The sequence below is a fragment of the Hippocampus guttulatus genome, chromosome 10 (genome assembly GCF_054856545.1).
Source record: "Hippocampus guttulatus isolate MCC_2025c chromosome 10, RoL_Hgut_1.0, whole genome shotgun sequence".
In the NCBI taxonomy this organism is placed as follows: Eukaryota; Metazoa; Chordata; class Actinopteri; order Syngnathiformes; family Syngnathidae; genus Hippocampus; species Hippocampus guttulatus.
Window position 1 is genome coordinate 6,415,791 of NC_141270.1, and position 18,278 is coordinate 6,434,068.

Sequence of the window (18,278 nt, forward strand, 5' to 3'; positions counted from 1 at the left end):
ATCCATCAACTGAAACCGCTTAAGCCTCGCGAAAGTCGCAGGTCTGCGAGAGCCTATTTTAGCTGACTTCGGGCAGTAGGCGGGATACACCCTGAACTGGTTGCCAGCCTTTTATTTTCTTCCGCACAGCTGAACACCTTGCATCTCTTTTTCATGTCCCACATGCACAATTTGCCTCACAATCACTTTTTATGTGTGTATGTAAACAACCACTTTGCCTCCTATAGGCAACTTCTCCAAACACACACACACACACACGCACACACACATGCAGACACATGGATGGTAGGCGGAGGGCAGGTGGTGGCGGAGGAGGAGGTGCGGGAGGCGGCCTTTACGTAAAAAACATATTAAAAGCAGTCACACATCTCATTCTGCGGCCACACACACAAATACTCATCGACATATACATAGAGTCATTGTGTTTGGGATTATGGCTTCCACCACCTCGGCAGATATTCTGCCCACCGGCAGCAGGATCTTCACCAGCATCCCCGACTTGTTCTTCATCCCGGAGTTTGTGAGTCATTTTTTTTCGTGGCTTGAGATGTGGAGAGTGAAGCTGTGCCACATGTGTCGTGTTTGTAGTTCTGACTCCGCTCGTGGTTTGCTGTGTAAACTTGTCTTGGTTTTGTTCTCCAATGAGGGGTGAGTGTCAATGTGTTGTGGTCAGACGGGACCATCTGACTAATCCCATCAAGGAAGTGAATGTTCATCTTGGAAAACTGGGTGCCAAAATGCTCATTTATTTATTGATTTTAAAATGTTTTTTTTTCTTAACTCTGATATGTTCTTTTTTCCCCCTAAAGCGTAACTTATTTTCTGTTTAAAAATATGATCTTATATATTTAAAATTATTTCTTAGTTTCTATATTTTGAATCATTTGCATTTAACATTTTTGATTTTATTTGTATTTATCTTTTATTTCTGAATAATTATACATTATTTATTTTCAAAAACTTAAAAAATATATTTTAGAATGATACTTTTTGTATTGTTTTATTACTTTTTATTTCAAAAATATTACCTTTGGAGTTTCTAAATTATATTTCATTTGTAATTTTCAAATCCAATTTTTTTTATACTTCTTTTATTTTCTATTGTTGTTTTTTTTGTATTTTCTAATGAATTTCTAAAATCTGTGCTCTTAAAATTAAGATTTTTATTTTATTTTCTATTTTCTATTATGTTAATGACTATCTAGGTGATCTGGTGATTTTAATGATAATTTTTTTTCCTCTTTTTTTTTTTTTTAAACCCACGCAATATGCCCGGCACCATGGCAACTAATACACTGACAGTTGAGGCCAGTCAGTCACCATAGCAACAACAAAACACATGCGAAGAAACATCAAAATGTTCATATGTGCTGTGTAACATCGAAAAAAAGACTGCAAACTTGAACAAGCTGCTGTTGACTTTTTGGCTCATCGTCACGTTGTAACGCTGACAAACAAAACATTTGACTGAACAAACCAAAAGCAAACTCGTCAGGTCAGCTAAATCGTGGTTATGATCCCGAGCAGGATAAATGTAGGAAAATATGCACTTGTTTTGCATGAGAGGCTTTAAAATATGGGCGATAATTTGGCCTGAAAAGCATTTTGGGGGGAACCTACATTGAATGCTAATATTGAACATCGCGATCGATGCAAAGTATCCATATGTATATATATGTATATGATATATGTAACAGTTTTGTTTTTTTATTTTAAAAAATCCATCACATTTGTAAATCTTTTTCAAACCACACATGTCCAAATATTCTAACAATTGTTACAAAATTAATTGTAATAAATATTACATAACTACACATTTTAAAATGGAGACAAAGCTAGCGCAAAATTTCATAATGTTTCGGATAAAAATATACTTTTATGATTCGATTTAAATCCTTCTTGACCCGTTTGGACCCCCAAAATCAAATAACCTCCTTCCTACCACAATTGGAGGCCATTTTCTTTCGCGTTGCAGAAGGAGAGATTAAATCAGTTTGATTCAACCTAAAAAAAAAAAGAATTCCAACAGGTTGGGGGAGGTGTAAATCGACACCAGGCATCTTCTCAGCTCCTTTTTCGGTGTGGGCCGGTGGGGTCGGTTCTTGGTAAACCTGCTGATCTGGTTTTGGGACAAATGTGGCCCATGTTTGCCAACAGCAAGTGACCGGAGCGTGGCAGACGGGAGATGTTTGCTTTCGCTGGCAGGGATTTTGACGCACTAGAGATCAGATACTGACTTGCGCTTATTGCGAACCAAGCCACATATTTGACATTAGACAAATGTCATGTCACACCACCAAACGAAAATATCACAAAAAGAGCAGTTCATCTCTGCGATATTACGGTTCATCGTGATATACAATAAAATGCAGATTTTCAAGACAAGTCCAAATTTTGAAATGCACGCAGTCAGTGTAGTACCACTTCGTGCCACAACTTGCAAGGCAGAAAGTATATACAGCTTGCCTGTGAGCATTTTTGTGTGCAGCTTGAAGCGCATTCGCTTAACCTCTTGTTTGGAGAACTGTTTGATTGTGAAAACAGGCGCTAAGGGATATCATAGTGTGTTTAATAATCTTAAGCACGTTTTACTAACTGTAATAAACATTTTTAAAAGTGCTAAGTGAGCTAACTAGCTAATTGCCAACTCCCTAACTGAGTAAACTAACTAAAGGGCTGGGGTTTTTTTTCTTGCCTGAGTTAGCTACGCTAAGCTAGTCATTGATTAAGCTCTGGCATGTATTCTGATCTAATGAGGGGGTGTGCCTAATGAAGTGGCCAGTGAGTGACTGAAGCAAATTCAGAGCCAAGAACATTCCTTCAGTGGAAATCCGAGATCAAAGAGAGCATTTCATATTTGCAAAGAACATGAGGCCGCCTGAAATATTTGGGGTGTGGTGCCGATTGCAAGTCACCGATACCGTTAATAAGAACAGAGCGGAAGAGATACCGCACTGTTTGCTCAGTTTTACGGCATGTGTGTTTCTTTATGAAGCATAACGCGACAACTACTTCAACACTTACTCATTAACTCTTGGCTATAGATTCCGGATAAGGGGAGAAATTGTATAGAGGGCGGACACACGTGTAATGCAGTAGATCATAAACGTACTATTGTTCACTCGAAATACAGAACTCAGCTCATGAGCCACATGCTGCTTCACCACCATCTCTTTTCTACTCTGATAAATGGACCCATAGACTAATTGGACATTGTGCGTGGTCACATGACTAGACCAGGTGGCACTAATAATGCCAACAATGGTTGCTTTCTATTCTTGGGGTGAAATTCAAGTTTTTCATGCTTTAATGAACGGAGTGTAAGGTTAAATATTCACCATTGTGAATTGTGTTCACGTTAACGTCTCTTTCAATGGGAATGTTTGTCAAAGGGGGGGGGGGGAATCGTTGAGGCTTGAAAGTTTGCTTTTTGAATGCTAGTTGAGTGCCATTATGGTTTCTTTAAAGGGCAAAGCCGACAAGTGCTAGGAGCTGTTTAATCACCACTTCAGGCTCAACTGGCTTCTAAAAAAAACAAACTAACTTTGACATCCTCACCCTCCAGCACAAATCCCTTAACCCCTACTTTGGTTAGACACTCTTCCCAAACTCTTATTTTTCAACATTCTTAGAGCCATAAGTGCGTACATCTGTCCAATTATCGGCAGTCTCAAATGTATCGTACCCATTTTTACTCAACAGGCGGTTTTGCAACACTTCTCAGACATAATAAGGTGTAAAAATAACAGACAAACGTAGGGGACAGACAGATGCGGACTGGCTATTTGGCGTACCGCAGGCAATTGCCCGAGGCCCCCTGAAAATGTCTCATTAAAGCTTTTCTTCACTTTTGAAGGCAATGATGATTGTTTCAGTCTGACATCCTTCTTTCGAAACTCTCTGACCTTAGTGTATGTATTCAGTTTTATTTACATTAAAAAATATACAAACAAATAGAAATTTTGGTCCAAATACTAAGCCTTACCACCTCGCCCAAACTAACCCAGATTTTTTTTTTGTTTGTTCCTATTCGCCAGGTGTTTGGAGGTCTGGTGTGGATCCTGGTGGCGTCCACTCGCGTGTATCCGGACCATCCATTGGGTTGGGTCATGTTTGTGTCCGTCTTTTGCTTCGTCTTCACCACGCTTTGGTTCTTCCTCTTCCTGTGTGGAGCCAATCAGAGCAGCATCTGGCCAGCTCTCGTACGACACACCCACCGTGAATACTGATTGGCTAAGATTCAAGTGCCATTACCTGTCGTGGAATCTCGGAATTCCCGCTACATTTTCAATCTCCCTTTTTGCCGCAGGACACGTTCTACCATTTCTTGGCGGTGGTGTTCTACTTGAGCGCGTCGGTGATCTTGGCGTACATCACCGTGCTGAAAGGCTGGGGAATCACCATCAACTCGGGCGGCACCCTGTCCCTTGTGCCCCTCATCCGAGAAGGCCTCAAGATCTACAGGCTGGATATCGCCGCCGTGGTGGGTGTCACACAAACACACACGTTTACGGGGCCCCACATGTGACTAGTGAAACATTTTTAAATTGCAGCCACAATGTAGAAAATGTTATACGGACCAAGCCATGCTGCGACTTGCGAGTAATCGTCCACATGTCACATGATGGTGGCAAATGATTTTTTTTTTTTTAAATTCGGCAAGACTTTGGCCTGACTATAGACATGACTTCGGCCTGAGCACAAAACAGCAAATATGTGAGTTTTTGAAACCATAATGGGCAAAAGCCACCCCAAATCAGCAAATATTTTGTGTATAATTTGGTATTTGTGGTGCAAAATGTCACCGCGTTACAAATGTTACACACAATGTTTTTTTACATGAAAAAATGAGCATAAATATTTTGTGAAGTATATTCCATCCATCCATTTTCCGAACCGCTTGATCCTCACTAGGGTCGCGGGGGGTGCTGGAGCCTATCCCAGCCGTCTTCGGGCAGTAGGCGGGGGACACCCTGAATCAGTTGCCAGCCAATCGCAGGGCACACAGAGACGTATATATTTACAGTATATATGTATTTTTAATTACAACATGACATTTTCTTTAAGGCTTGCATCAAATTTTGCCAAGAATAATATAGTACTAGTAATATTATACTGTACCTGAATCCCCCAACCACTTAAAAAAAGGGTACAATGTTGTCCCTTCATTTCTTTTTTAATAACCTCAAAATTAGACCAATTTGAACTTTTTTTTTTTTAAATTAGAATTTTTCATGACTGGAGAACCAATGTACATAGAGTATCATCTTTCTGTATGTGTAAATAATTTTAAAGTTAACAAGATGTTCTTAAAGGGCCAGCTCCTTTTTTCTTTTTCTTGATTCCGTCGGCTATGTACTGATCTGATGTTGATTCGTCTGTGATGTCATCCAGGTGATGTCATACTTGGCCACGCTCCTCTACTTCCTGCATGCCATCTTCTCCGCCATCCGCTGGCAGAGAGCCTAAAGGGGAACCCTAAAAATGTCACTGGCCTCATCCTGAAAACAGAACCACTTATCATACTTTCATTATTATTATTATTATTATTATTAATATATTTTTAAAATATAAGCTGTGACAAACAAGTTACATAAAGTCACATGACTGAATGAGCGGTAAACAAACTAAATGTCACATTCTTTTTTTCCACCGCCCCCCCCCCCCCACACTTTTATAACACAAAAATCTAATAACGTTTTACAACAAAAGTATGTTGTGGAAATAAAAATTTAAGTCGTCGCCATTTTAAAATTTTCAGTCAATTTAAATATGGAAGTTTTTATCAAATGAAAAAAAGGATGAGAAAAACAAACAAACAAACAAACAAACTAATTAGGATGAAAAAAACATGAAAAACAATCTGGGGATTTAGCATTTTTAGCATTGCACATCTGTCATATTTATACAGTTTATGAAATCAACTCTCTAGTTTAAAGATAATTAAAATATTATTTTTCTTTTTTTTAACATGCATCCATCAACATATAAAATGAATATCCAAAAATTCCTCAAATGCTCAACATTTTGCTTACATTTTGCATTTTTAGCAGAGTACAGTTGCACTGTACTAAGTTAAATAATTATTTTGTGTAGGACTTCTGTATTTTTTCAAAAATAATACAAATGAAGAACTATCAACATTCTTAAAGGCAATGTTTTACATTTAGCTGAAAATTAAAAAAATCTACTTAAAAATATATACAATTATGGCATGAAGATAAAGATCTTCATGCCATAATTGCTTCGAAATGGGGGCTTAATTTAGCATTTTTAGCACCGCATGTCAGTTTATGAAATGTAAAACAATAAAAATAAATATCCAATTCAGATACAACTTGAATATAACTTTGCAATTACTTTTGAATGATTTTTAAATATTATAAAAATCAATTAACTAAAAACACCAAATCCCCCAAACCAATTGTCAAATATTTCACTTTTTCATTGCAGCGTGTCCACCGTTTTCATGTATGAGTTACAACATTTTTTTTCATGTATGATTGTCTACTAAATTGTCATTCAAGAGAACACGGTGAATTTAACTAAAGATCATTCTGTTTTACAATACAGACCAAGTGTGCATTTAAAAAAAAAAAGTGAGTAAAAATGATGAAACCAAATGTCAACAATGTTGGTGAACTTGTGCTCCACGTGTACAAAATGCCTACTAATTCATTCTTTTGTGTTTACAACCAGAATGTAAAACTTCCTCAAGCTTTTTAATGCTACTTTTTTATTTTTGAAAGGATCACTTTTATATATCTTTTATGGATGAAGGTTCCGACGTGATTGTTATTTGTCTGAAAATGCTCACTTTATGTATATGCCGGATGATTCCATTTGACGCATATCGTTACAAATCTTCAATGTGAAATAAAATATTCTAAACACTTGAAAAGTGTCTGCAGACTATTTATGACTCACCTTAGCTGTTAAAAATTCTATGTTTCATTATCCAAATGTCTTTAAATAGATGTAAGGCGATATTATTGTACTACAAATATTTAAAGACAGACATTGTTTGTATTGATGCTTCAGCAGGTGTTTTCAGTTTTTGGGCCCAAGAATTAAAGTGTTCATTTTGACATCATATCAGCTTTAATGCATGGTTGGGCAACTGGCAATCAGTCTTTTGACAAATATATTTTCAAAAAATTATAAGAAACACATTTCTTCTGGGCTGCTGATGGGATAGGCTCCAGAATGCCCGCACCCTTTGTGAGAAAATGGATTAGAAAATGGAGGGATGTTTACTACAGTGGACCCCGAATGCTGATGGCTGTTTTTTTTCCCAATGTATTTTGCAACCCCCCCTTCCCCATCCATTACTGTATTGTAATCTCCATCCCCGATTTACTGCATGTGTACGTGTTAGTTTCTTACGGAGCACCTAAGCCTTAGGTGTCAAACTCAGGTCCTGGAGGGCCGCTGCCCTGCATGTTTTCCAAGTCTCCCTGTTGCAACACACCTGATTCAAATGAACAGATCATCAGCAAGCTCTGCGGAAGCTTGACATTGAACCTGTTCATTTGAATCAGGTGCGTTGCAACAGGGAGACTTGGAAAACATGCAGGACAGCGGCCCTCCAGGTCCTGAGTTTGACACCTATGATTAAGGAGACATGAAGAAAAAAACAACTTTGCCTTCCCTCGCGTTGATGTACTTCCGGGTTCTCTTCTGGGTAACTGAAAACAACAAACATGGAGCGTTTTCACCCGTTGGAGAGTTGAATGGAATTTTATTTTGAAATTGGCTTGAAATACAAAGACATTACATCTGTCCTTGAACTTAAATACGGTTTTCAAGTTCTCCTCCATAATTCTCTCCTTCCCCGAAGTAGTGTCGTCTCTCAATCAGCCGCGCATGACATTCTAATGAGCCAAGATGACCCGGAAGTACATAAACGCGCATTAAAAAAAAAGCCCCTTGCAAAAAAAAAAAGAAAAGTTAGCGGGGAAGAACAAAGTTCTTTTTTTCTTCCTTGCCACCTTCGGGCCTCCGTAGTTTCTAGCCCGAACATTGAAGCCTTTTTTGGGGATACTGACAAACATTGATGCGGGTGATGAGTGGTGGGCTATAACGCCCTCTGTCGAGCAGACGCAACCTTGCCTTGTTGAATTCGCTGACTGACAGCCTGACACTGCCGGCGGCGTTGGGATTCTAGTCCTCTGTGTAAAACGCGAACAAAGAAGACAATAATGGCGATATTCCATCTGGCTCCACTGAGGCCCCGAGGCCACAAAATTTCAGCTCAGAAAGAAAAAAGAAAAAGAAAAAGGGCGTGTATGGAGATGTGGGAGACACCAACAATACCAGAACAGGTTTGTCGCCTAAATTAGCCTCCCTGGCATTTCCACCTGCTTCTGATCCTTTCGTCCTCACCGACGGGGACAAAGAAAAGCGCCCGACGATTTTTGGATGGCGGCGACCACTACTCAGTCTATGGGAAGTCTGCCCAGCGGACTGGCAATATGCGTGACCGTGCCTGATATGTTCTACCTGCCCGAACTGGTGAGTGACCTTCACCTATGACGAGATCACTTCAACGGAGGAACCTGAAGTGATCTCATTTGGATTGTTTCTATGAGCGAAATTTTGTGACTGAATATACAAATTTCGTGAAAAGATGTTTCGAAATAAACACGTCGCTGATTTTATTACTGCATTGGTTCTTGCTTAGGCAAGTAAAAAGTGAACCCTTTGGGATTTCTGTATAAATTTGTCTGCCTGATAACGATCCTTGTCATTTGAATCACTAGTGTTGGAGGAGGGAAACATGAAAAAAATAATAATAAATTGCAGGATAGTGGGTCTCGAGGACTCAGGATTGACACATGAGGCATCAGGCTTTGAACTCATGTTTGTACGTTTTCATTTTTTAAAAAAACATTTCAAATTCCACTTTGTTTGTCCAAGGAGCAGGTTGTAGAACAAACTAAAAAACATTTAAAAAACAAACAAATTTTTCAGTAGGATGAGCCTTCAAACCTTTCCAGGTGAACTCCATGTGACCGTCTTGAAGCTTCTGAATGCACACGTCCAACTGTTAAATATTTCCAGACTTTTTGCACGAGTTGCCGTTCTCTAACGAGGAGTTTTATCGGCATAATTCAGGCGTTGGATCCTTGAATCGACCAATCAATGACCTGCTTCAGTTAGATCTGGTGTTTAAAGTCATCCCTATCATGCCAAATATCTTTTTGTGAGTAGTGTGTGCGACCAGATTTTGAACAGAAATATGTTAAAAATGGACAAAAATATATACATTTTTAGCAGGAGGGTGAGGATATTCATTAAAAAAAAAGCCTGAATTATGTTTTGGCCTTGTGATTGTTGGGTGCAGGTGACAGGTGGGCTGGTGTGGATCCTGGTGGCGTCCACCCACGTGGAGCCCCCCAACCCTCTGGGCTGGGTGATGTTCGTGTCTGTCTTCTGCTTCTTCATGACCCTCCTCTGGATGGTCCTCTTCATCGCCGGGTGTCACAAGAATGGCTCGGCGTGGGTCGCCGCTGTAAGGCCACAAGTGGGAAAATGAGCATGAGATATTACGAACAATGCTACTATATGACCTAATATTGTTTTTATATTATTAGAATTATTATTTTTTAAAAATCATGTGCAAGGGGGAACAAAAACAGAATCAGAAGGGGTGAGAATGACCAAAACGGGAATATCATTGTGAGCAGATCAGGAGACGGAAATCTGAATTGATCACGGATGGAAAAATGGGATTATGAGATTATTGAGAATAAAACGATCATCACATTGACATTAAAAAGACAGAAATTAGAACAATATTAAATATAACCGATTATTTAAGAAAAATAGATATAGGTGAATAAGACAAGAGAGTGACGAGAATGAAAGTAGATTGGAGAATGACTACATGAGGACACTTGATTAGTAAATAAGGCAACGGGCCATGCTGTAATTGAACTTCCTGTGTGTGTGTGTGTGTGTGTGTGTGTGTTAGGATTTTGCTTATCACGCTTTGGCTGCATTGTTCTACCTCAGTGCTGGGGTCAACTTAGCCTTCATCACCTTTATCATGAAATCAGGAGCGCCCCGAATCTACCAGATTGACATCGCTGCTGTGGTCAGAACATTTACACACACACACACACTTGCTTCATAATATTGATTGTATGTATTGATGTCTAATGTGTTATTGTTGTGTGTCGTGTGTGTTGCAGGTGTTTGCCTTCATGGCAACGCTGCTCTACTTCATTCATGCCGTCCTGTCGTCCCTGAGGTGGAAACACTTTTGAAAAGACAACAATCCTCGAAACGACCAACATTTCAATGACCGTAGTATTAGCATTTCCTAGTTAGCTTGAACTAGCATTTTTTTTTTAGACATTGACCTCTTTTCTATTGCTCTTTCATATCTTCAAAAAAAAAATCAATATAACAAAACATGTTTGGCATGTTTTTTTTTCAACCCTGGAGTGCTCTGTGGTTTTCATATTGGTTACACCAACATTGGAAAAATGTTTTGCAAGCAAGTGTATCCTGGTGAAAACGTTTGTATTTTGGGGTCTCCCGAAACTAGCCGAAAGAATGCACCAAAGAGTCTCACGGACCAAAGCCCGAAATTGAGACAGTCAGTCTGTCATTTTTGACATGAAGAACCCCTCAAAGTTGGGGCATGAGCCTGCAGGAGGCAGAATTGAAGAACAAATCAAGAGATCCAGTTCATTTTCAAATCCTATTTTGTTTTAATACATGTCACAAACAGATATAGACAAGGAAGAACGTCAGCTTGTGATGTGTAATCGTGATTCTCATCATATTCTACAATAAATACAAAGAACCCCCCCCGCCCCCCCGAGCTTTTTCCCATGAATTGCAGTTCTACCAGATGGTGCGCTTGACGCCCGCCCAGATGGAGCGTTTGAATCCCTGGGAGGCGCGCACGTCGGCCCAATGCAGACGCGTGTCTGGGATCTCGTCCTCGGGCTCCGGTTGGGTCCGAGGCCCCTCCTTGGGGGACGCCACCACCAAGGGCAGCGGGCCGCGCTCCTGCCGGAACTCCACCACGTGGAGCTGCTTCTTGTCCGCCAGCATCTGATGGGTTTCCTGAGAGATGGATGAGCCGCATGCTGCTTACTGGTGAGTGTGTGTGTGTGTGTGTGTGTGAGTGTAGCTTAATATTACATTCAAAAAGAAGTTATTGCCCTTAAATATTTCCAGGAAATAGACAGTGTCATTCTGGACGGTGGCGTACAAGTACAGTACAATAATGATAAGAATAATAATAACAATAACAAGAAAATTTACAATAGATATAAATCCACTAATCAATACATCATGCTTTTTTTTTTACCATATACAGTATTTAATATACAGTTACAGAAATGGTTAATATATACAGGATTAAGTAATCGAGCACATATTGTAAAAGCATTTCAATAATATAAATACCATCAATAAACTAAATATTTCTCATTAATATAAAATACCAATTAATTATTTGAATTAATTGGAATCATTACTACTAATTATTACTAATTATACTCATTACATGAATATTTACCCAAATTAGAAAATAAATTAATTCTTTTCAGCTAAGAAGTTTTTTTAATACCAGAGTATTGCAATAATTAATTTTCATTTTTTAATGTGGTTACAGTATTCACAATACTGTAAGCACATTAAAAAAATGTATTAAAAATATATCGTAATTTATAATCAATGTCATTACGTCTTTGGTGACGTGTTTCCATTATTAAAAAAAAAAAAAGAAATTTAAAGTCATCTGCCTTGCCTTACTATACTACAGTATATGCGAAGATGTGAATATGTGCGTGCCATTACCTGTTGGGCCAGGCCGGAGAAGAGCGCCCTGGTGATGTTGAGGAGGTTGACCGAACCTTCCACTTTACAGTATATGTCCTTCAAGCCGATCAGCTTGCACATCGTGATGATGGCGCGGTGACAGTGAAGGCCGTAACCTGGGCGCGCACGCCGGGGAAAGACGCGCAAATCTTTCTTAAAAACCATTTCACGCGATGACGATAAATCCTTTGCTACGCGACAAACGTTGAGTACCTTCGTTCTGTTTCTTCATACGAAGCGTCGTCCTTTTGAACTTGGATTCGATGTCGTGATAAACTGTTGACAAACACAAAAGTTGCGTTATTTTTAATTATTGGGAATTGCTGATCTCTTTGGTCTCCTCTCCAATGAGCTGCAAGCAGGCGTTACTGCAAAAGTTGTTCTCTTGAAGTCACGAAATTAAGTTACCGGTATATTGTCATTTTTTTTGTTATTGCTTGCTTTGTCTTTTCTTTACATCTCAAGCACAGGGGTACCACGGCTATGCAGGCAGCATATAAAATGCTCACGGGCATGTATTCTTTATCCACTAGGACTAATATTGCAGCTTAATTTTGACGGCCTTTTTATTCTTTTCATATTGTTTGTTCTTGGTTCACTTCTCTTTCCATCTGCCCCCATCAAACCAGGCGCCAAGGTGTTGCTCGAATTTTTATTTTGCTTTTTTTCCCCATCCCGCTAGGTGATGACATCTTGTGAAAAGACATTTTCATGTTACACAAAGAAGAGCTTTTGGGAACATTGTGTGCCTTATGAATCAGACTTCATGACTCAAGCGGAAAACAAAACAAACAAAAAAAAGGCCAAATCTTCCTTGTTGCTCACTTTATGTCATCATGCTGAGTTGACTGACAGCGAGGTGAACAAAAAAGCCTTGTTGATGCCTTTAATGGCACTTAGGAAGCCTATCGCACATTTCATATTGCGGCAAACAATTTTTCCCGTCAGTTTGGTTCTCCATAGTGGCTTCTAACAATTCAAGTGTGTACTTACTGGTGTGGTTGTTGTATCTTTCGATGTAGTACAAGTAGTGGATGGCTCGATTCTTAGCCTGCACAACCATGCGCACACAAAAGTAGCAATTATGATTTACGTCAATCAAAATCTGGATAATAAGGCATCTAGTTCAAAACCTGCATGAAAAGTTCTGCTCCGAATGACGCCAGTGGAGAATGACCTGCGTCAATAAGTTGACGCAGGACAAAAAAGCAATGTTCAAGGTGCTCATAAAGTCAAAGCATTCTAATCATCGCTCTCACCTTCCTCAGTGCAGTGTTTCTGTCAGCCGCCTTCCCCAAGGCGAAACCTGCACGCAAAATGGAGCCCCCTCATTCACACATTCTGACCTTATACAAAATTGAAATTTGAAAAATAAGTCGCTATTGACAGTCTCAGTTCTGATCCTGCACTGAGAATTCTTCCCTCTTAATCCATCCTCTTCAGACCCGTGTTGAAAAGGCATGGCTGACTTGAGGGCGGTGTACCACAGGGTGCTGAGCTAAGTCAACTCGAGTTTCAAGACGGAAAGCGGAAAACGAACTTTGAGAATGAGCCAACATATACATTGACATAAAACATGAATACAAAACGAGTCTTAAAAGCATTCAAAAATCGAATCATTGAAATACAATTATAAAAGACACAACATTAAGTACAATTGCGCAATATAACCAAACTGACTTTTTGTACTATTCATGCTACCTTTTGTTTATTTTTTGTTTTTTGTTTATTATTCTGGTCTGCAGCGGCGGACAAGCACACGGCGCCCAGGTGTACCGAATGAAGCGCCCAGCGAGTTCATACCTGCAGCGCCTTGGCCGTTGCCCACGGCAACCAAGCAGCTGATGGATCTCTTCCTGCCCTCCTTTGCCGTCATGTTGAAGACGCTCTTCACCTGTAACGCCACCACCATCCGTTAAAATCGACATTTGTGCACATTCCCAAAAAGAATTTAAAACAGCCCTGTAGGATGAAAGCCGTTTCATAAAACACGTTAGTTGCACAAAAATGACTTTTTTTTTTAAGAAAAATATTTTGTTGATAAATCCGCTCTGGTTTAGTGAAAAAAAAATTAGAGACAAAAACACCAGTTAGGTTCGCGCGAAATTATTTTTGACATTTATGAAAAACGTACGATTGTCGAAGACGCTCAAGTGCCTCTGACGTGCGCAGGCACATTTCAACAATATTCAGTCACCCCCGACTCATTCCCTCCAACCCTTTCTTGATTTTCTACTTTCTGATGAACTACATGGTGTTTAGCCTCCCGTGTGTGCGTTCACTGTCGTCTACTGTCAGAGTTGTGGCGTAGACTTGCTTTCATTCAACCATTTTGTCATCCTCTGTAAAACTATCAAGGTTGCACATTTCACTGATGGAAAAAAAAAAGAAAATAAATTACACATTCAATACGCGAAAGCAAAGGTGAGACGACTGACGACCTCGGTGGCCAAGGACATCACCTCTTTTTTTTTTTAAATACTTCATCTTACTTTTTATACGTCTTCATCCACCTCTCTTGCCATCTTCTTTTTTTCCCTCCTCCTCACTCGCTAATTATATGCTTGTATCGTCATCCTAGGGAGTCCAGACTTTTTATTCCAGTAAGCCTTTTTTCATTTCATTAGTCTACAATGGACGCGCGCCCAAGCAGACGCACGCACACACACACACATTTCTCTTTCAGTGTACACTACATATCAAAACAAGTGCACACATACACACTGACAGTACACTACACTACACACGCACACATTGCAACTACCTATTACAAACCTTCGGCTGTTTCCCCCCCCCCCCAAATATAATGAGTACAATAACAGTAACATTGGTTAACTTGTTTGTGGAGTCATAGGGCAGTCAATATGTTGACAAGAGCGGCATTCTGATTCATTACCATCATTTCCTTTGAACATATTTTCAATAACCTCGTGTGACGATTTTTGGCGAACGAACGCCACTCACCTCGATAACCCGAGAGTCGAAGTCCTCATAGGTCTCTAAAAACAAACAAAACAAAATACAATTTAGCGCACAGACACAGTCCAGGCTAACCCCCCCAACCCCCCGCAAAAAATTACCCATGAGTCCTGTTGGCATCACTTCGAATGACCTCTAAAAAGACACTTAATAAAAACACAGATAAAAACATTGCTTTGTCCCATTCTAATTAAGAGCAAAGAAAGGATATCCTTATAAAATAAGATGCAATGACAAACACGCGTGCGCGTGCGCGCGCGCGCACACACACACACACACACACACACACACACACACACAATTTCACAGTAGAGTGTGGAGCTGATCAGAGGCGGTTCCAGCTCAGTGCACTTCACATCCAGCGTGTAGGCCTCTTGTGGATTTCTTTTCCTCTTTTTTTTTTTTAACAACGTGCGAGTGCTTGTTAGCAGCGAGCGCACCAGAGAGGTTTAAAAAAAGAAAAGGGGGAGGGGAGACCACACAAGCTTCGCTGTGCATATGATGAAATAGGAGTATACACTACCCCTCCCACCATTTCCAAATATCGTATAGCAAGTCAAAAAATGTATAAATTATACAGTTTAAAAAATGTGGATTTGGGACTTTTAAAAAAAAGTGACCATTACCTCCATTAGGTCCAGGATCAGGGGGGCCAAGACTGACGCCGCCCCAGGAGTTCCCCGTCCATCCTCGTTCCCGCTTCACCTTCATCTTCCTCTTCCTCTCCCACTCATCACGCTGACGCACTGCATGGGAGAAAACAACATTGACGCATAGTTGGGTTCACAAACATCAACAAAAGAGCGCGTGCGCGTGCTTGTGTGTGTGTGTGTGTGTGTGTACATGTCGAGGGGTGCCGTACATCATGTGTATACAGGTGCAGAAAACTTTTAAAAATGTGTATAGAAGGATAATGTACATGTTGTGTGTGTGCGCGCGCGCACGTACCTAGTTCAGCCTGCATTTCCTGCTGCTCAGCCTGACCTCTGCGGCTCATACTCTGCACGGTGCCGTCTTTTAACACGGGCACATTCAAACCGGGCCACAGGAAGCCTCCTTGACCTATGCAGTCAAGTCAGGGACAAAATGGTCTCTAAAAGGTTCACTCTTGATCACTTGAGAGGTCCAAAGTCTTCCTCACCTTCTCCGATGGTCTGGCCTCGGTTCAGATCCCGCCTCAGTTTGCGTTTGGTTCGCTTCCCTCTGCCCTTCCTGGCACCTGCCCCCGACTCGGCCAACACGCCTTTCCAAAGGTCTTCGGCCGTCACTGGGTACGCGCATGCATGCAAACAACAACATCCTTTAGCATATGATCAGCTTTGACATTATAGTTGTTTTTTTCAGTGCTATTAGGGAAAATTTATGAAAACAGCAAGCCCCTAATAATCTGGATGACAGGATCAGTTCGAAGCAGTGTTAGTGTACTCAAATGAAGATGCAGCAGGTGTCTATTGGGCCTGGAGAACTTTATTCAACACACAATGCAAGATCATTTTTAAAACGGCAAGACGACACTTTCATGGAAGATAATTTCCTCCGTTTGTGCTACCGTTTTGGTTAGCAAAGCATTTTGAATGGGAACACAGGTAATGCTTTATGTGCTGATGTTAACATTTATCCTTACGCTTGTTGAAGAAGCTGCCATGTCTGCTTTGTTGCCAACACGCAACAGGCACAAGAGGAAGTGCGGGGGTCGTTCGACTGAGAAGCTGGGATCCACGGAGGTCGCCCGATACCGCGCGGAGAGGAGCTGCACCTGAGGAGACACGCAGCTGTGATTAGACAAATACAGACAGTCAGCGTTAGTGCAAGTGGACGCTTTGGATTTCGTCTCCATTACATTATATGCACTACAATGGCATGAGCATAAATAATGACAGACGCCTGAATAATTGGTAAGACCATACGGTCAAATCGGCAGTCCTAATTGACAGATTATGCAGGATCTCTCCCGATTGAATAGCAGACGTCACATTTTGAATCACAAACATCATAAAGGGGCCTTTAAGTAACCCAGAAAAGTACATAGATGATAAATACTTCACCTCCAGCAACGATGCGGAGGGCACAACACACACGTATGGCTGCCGCCATGTTGGATTTCTGACGGGTCCTCACAAAGCGGAAGCCAGGTGGCGGAGAGCCGCCTGTTCAAAAATCAGGAAACAGTGGCGTACCCATTTTAAAATAGTTTTATTTTTCCTTATTTACTATTACCACGTAGCAAGTGATTGTTGCTCGGTTTTATTACACCAAGCATTTACAATTCTTTGTATGAATTCATTTATGAACAAAATAAAAACATGCGAGTCTGACTTTTGCCTGTTAACAGATGCCGTGACATCAGGAAACGAATTTGAATTATTTAACTGCACTGTACTTTAATTTGGACAGGGGAGTGTGGTCAGGACATGTAAGGGAGGCAGCACTGTTGGTGTTCTTTCCTTTCTCTTCACGAGAACATTTAAAAAAAGTTAAATTTTTGTTCGATGGTCCGTGCTTTTCATAAATTTTTCTTTTCAATTCAATAAACTCAATGATTTCTTCATTAAAATTGCCAAATTTTCACATTTCCTATTCAAATGCACAGGAAGAGCACCTGCGAGAGCCAGGTGTGTCATCACTCCTTTCCTGTTTCAAAGCAACCTCGCACAACGGCCCGTGGCTACACAGGTGATTCCTCATTACATCGCCAATAATTAACGTTTTATCACACATCTATTGCATATGCTGTGGTTCAACAGTCTCTCTAAATTTATCTCATGAATGTGTGTGTCATTTCTTCTTTATTCGCCAGAAAAACGACTCGAAGTACACGTTGGAGTCTCAATGGTCCCACGAACAAGGCAATGCAGTAGGCGCCGTATGTACGTCGCCCCAGCCAGCAGGTGGGAGTGTTGAGTTGAATTTAATTGAGCCCCAGATGTCACTTTACCGATCCGAGCGTGTGCTTGTTTACGCGGCCATGTTGGCAGAATAGTAGCAATGCAGAGAAGAACGTGTAAGGTTAGTTGAAGTCTCAACTGTCCATCGGTGTAAATGGTTGTTTGTCTATACGTGCCCTGCGTTTGGCTGGCAACCAGCCTAGGGTGTTTGCACAAAGTCTTCTGGTATAGGCTCCAGCTCACCCGAAACCCAAGTGAGGTTAACTATAGAGGCTACAGGTAAGGCCAAAAGGAATGGCATGCATTTGGACCCTTTCAGCTATTATCTTAGTATGAAAATCTGAAGAAAAAAAAAAGACTCTTTCAGTCGAAGGCTTCTGTGATGATTGACTGCATATGCAAGACCCCACAGAGCCTCATTTCTCCCATTTGGCATTAATTATCCCATCAAGAGACAAGGAACAATTAGAACATGCGGATTGAATTCAAGTCGTCGAGGGGGATGACATTAAGGGAAATTGTTGTTAAACTTCAGCTACCAAAACGCTGCAAATGAACACATCTCTGTAACTC

At 40.6% G+C, this 18,278-nt stretch overlaps 3 protein-coding genes across 6 annotated transcripts; 2 read left to right on the forward strand and 1 right to left on the reverse strand.

Annotated features, from left to right (window-relative positions):
- The first annotated feature begins 352 nt into the window (after positions 1 to 352).
- Positions 353 to 6,901, forward strand: LOC147199061 (myelin and lymphocyte protein-like). Of its 3 annotated transcripts, none has more exons than XM_086122606.1 (4): positions 353 to 520; positions 4,038 to 4,218; positions 4,310 to 4,483; positions 4,915 to 5,532. In XM_086122606.1, the coding sequence occupies exons 1-4, from the start codon at positions 434 to 436 to the stop codon at positions 4,959 to 4,961; spliced, it is 489 nt and encodes a 162-aa protein (XP_085978732.1). In that variant the 5' UTR covers positions 353 to 433; the 3' UTR covers positions 4,962 to 5,532. The 3 variants fall into 3 exon arrangements, with proteins under 3 accessions (XP_085978732.1, XP_085978729.1, XP_085978728.1); XM_086122603.1 differs by having other exon boundaries at positions 359 to 520; positions 4,038 to 4,202; XM_086122602.1 differs by having other exon boundaries at positions 363 to 520; positions 4,038 to 4,202; positions 5,395 to 6,901.
- Positions 6,902 to 8,071: 1,170 nt separating this feature from the next.
- On the forward strand, positions 8,072 to 14,416 carry LOC147199062 (myelin and lymphocyte protein-like). 2 transcript variants are annotated; one of them, XM_086122330.1, is made up of 5 exons: positions 8,072 to 8,514; positions 9,347 to 9,526; positions 9,977 to 10,099; positions 10,197 to 11,115; positions 13,587 to 14,416. In XM_086122330.1, exons 1-4 carry the CDS (start codon positions 8,422 to 8,424, stop codon positions 10,269 to 10,271), a joined length of 471 nt encoding a protein of 156 aa, XP_085978456.1. In that variant the 5' UTR covers positions 8,072 to 8,421; the 3' UTR covers positions 10,272 to 11,115; positions 13,587 to 14,416. The 2 variants fall into 2 exon arrangements, with proteins under 2 accessions (XP_085978456.1, XP_085978458.1); XM_086122332.1 differs by having other exon boundaries at positions 8,080 to 8,514; positions 9,347 to 9,514.
- Positions 10,698 to 16,939, reverse strand: mrps5 (mitochondrial ribosomal protein S5). Its single transcript, XM_086122329.1, has 12 exons — positions 16,866 to 16,939; positions 16,445 to 16,576; positions 15,962 to 16,087; positions 15,769 to 15,882; positions 15,447 to 15,566; positions 14,806 to 14,840; positions 13,645 to 13,735; positions 13,101 to 13,147; positions 12,835 to 12,892; positions 12,055 to 12,117; positions 11,821 to 11,957; positions 10,698 to 11,082 (listed from the first exon to the last, which is right to left on the reverse strand). Exons 1-12 carry the CDS (start codon positions 16,912 to 16,914, stop codon positions 10,858 to 10,860), a joined length of 1,197 nt encoding a protein of 398 aa, XP_085978455.1. The 5' UTR covers positions 16,915 to 16,939; the 3' UTR covers positions 10,698 to 10,857.
- Between the last annotated feature and the right edge of the window lie 1,339 nt (positions 16,940 to 18,278).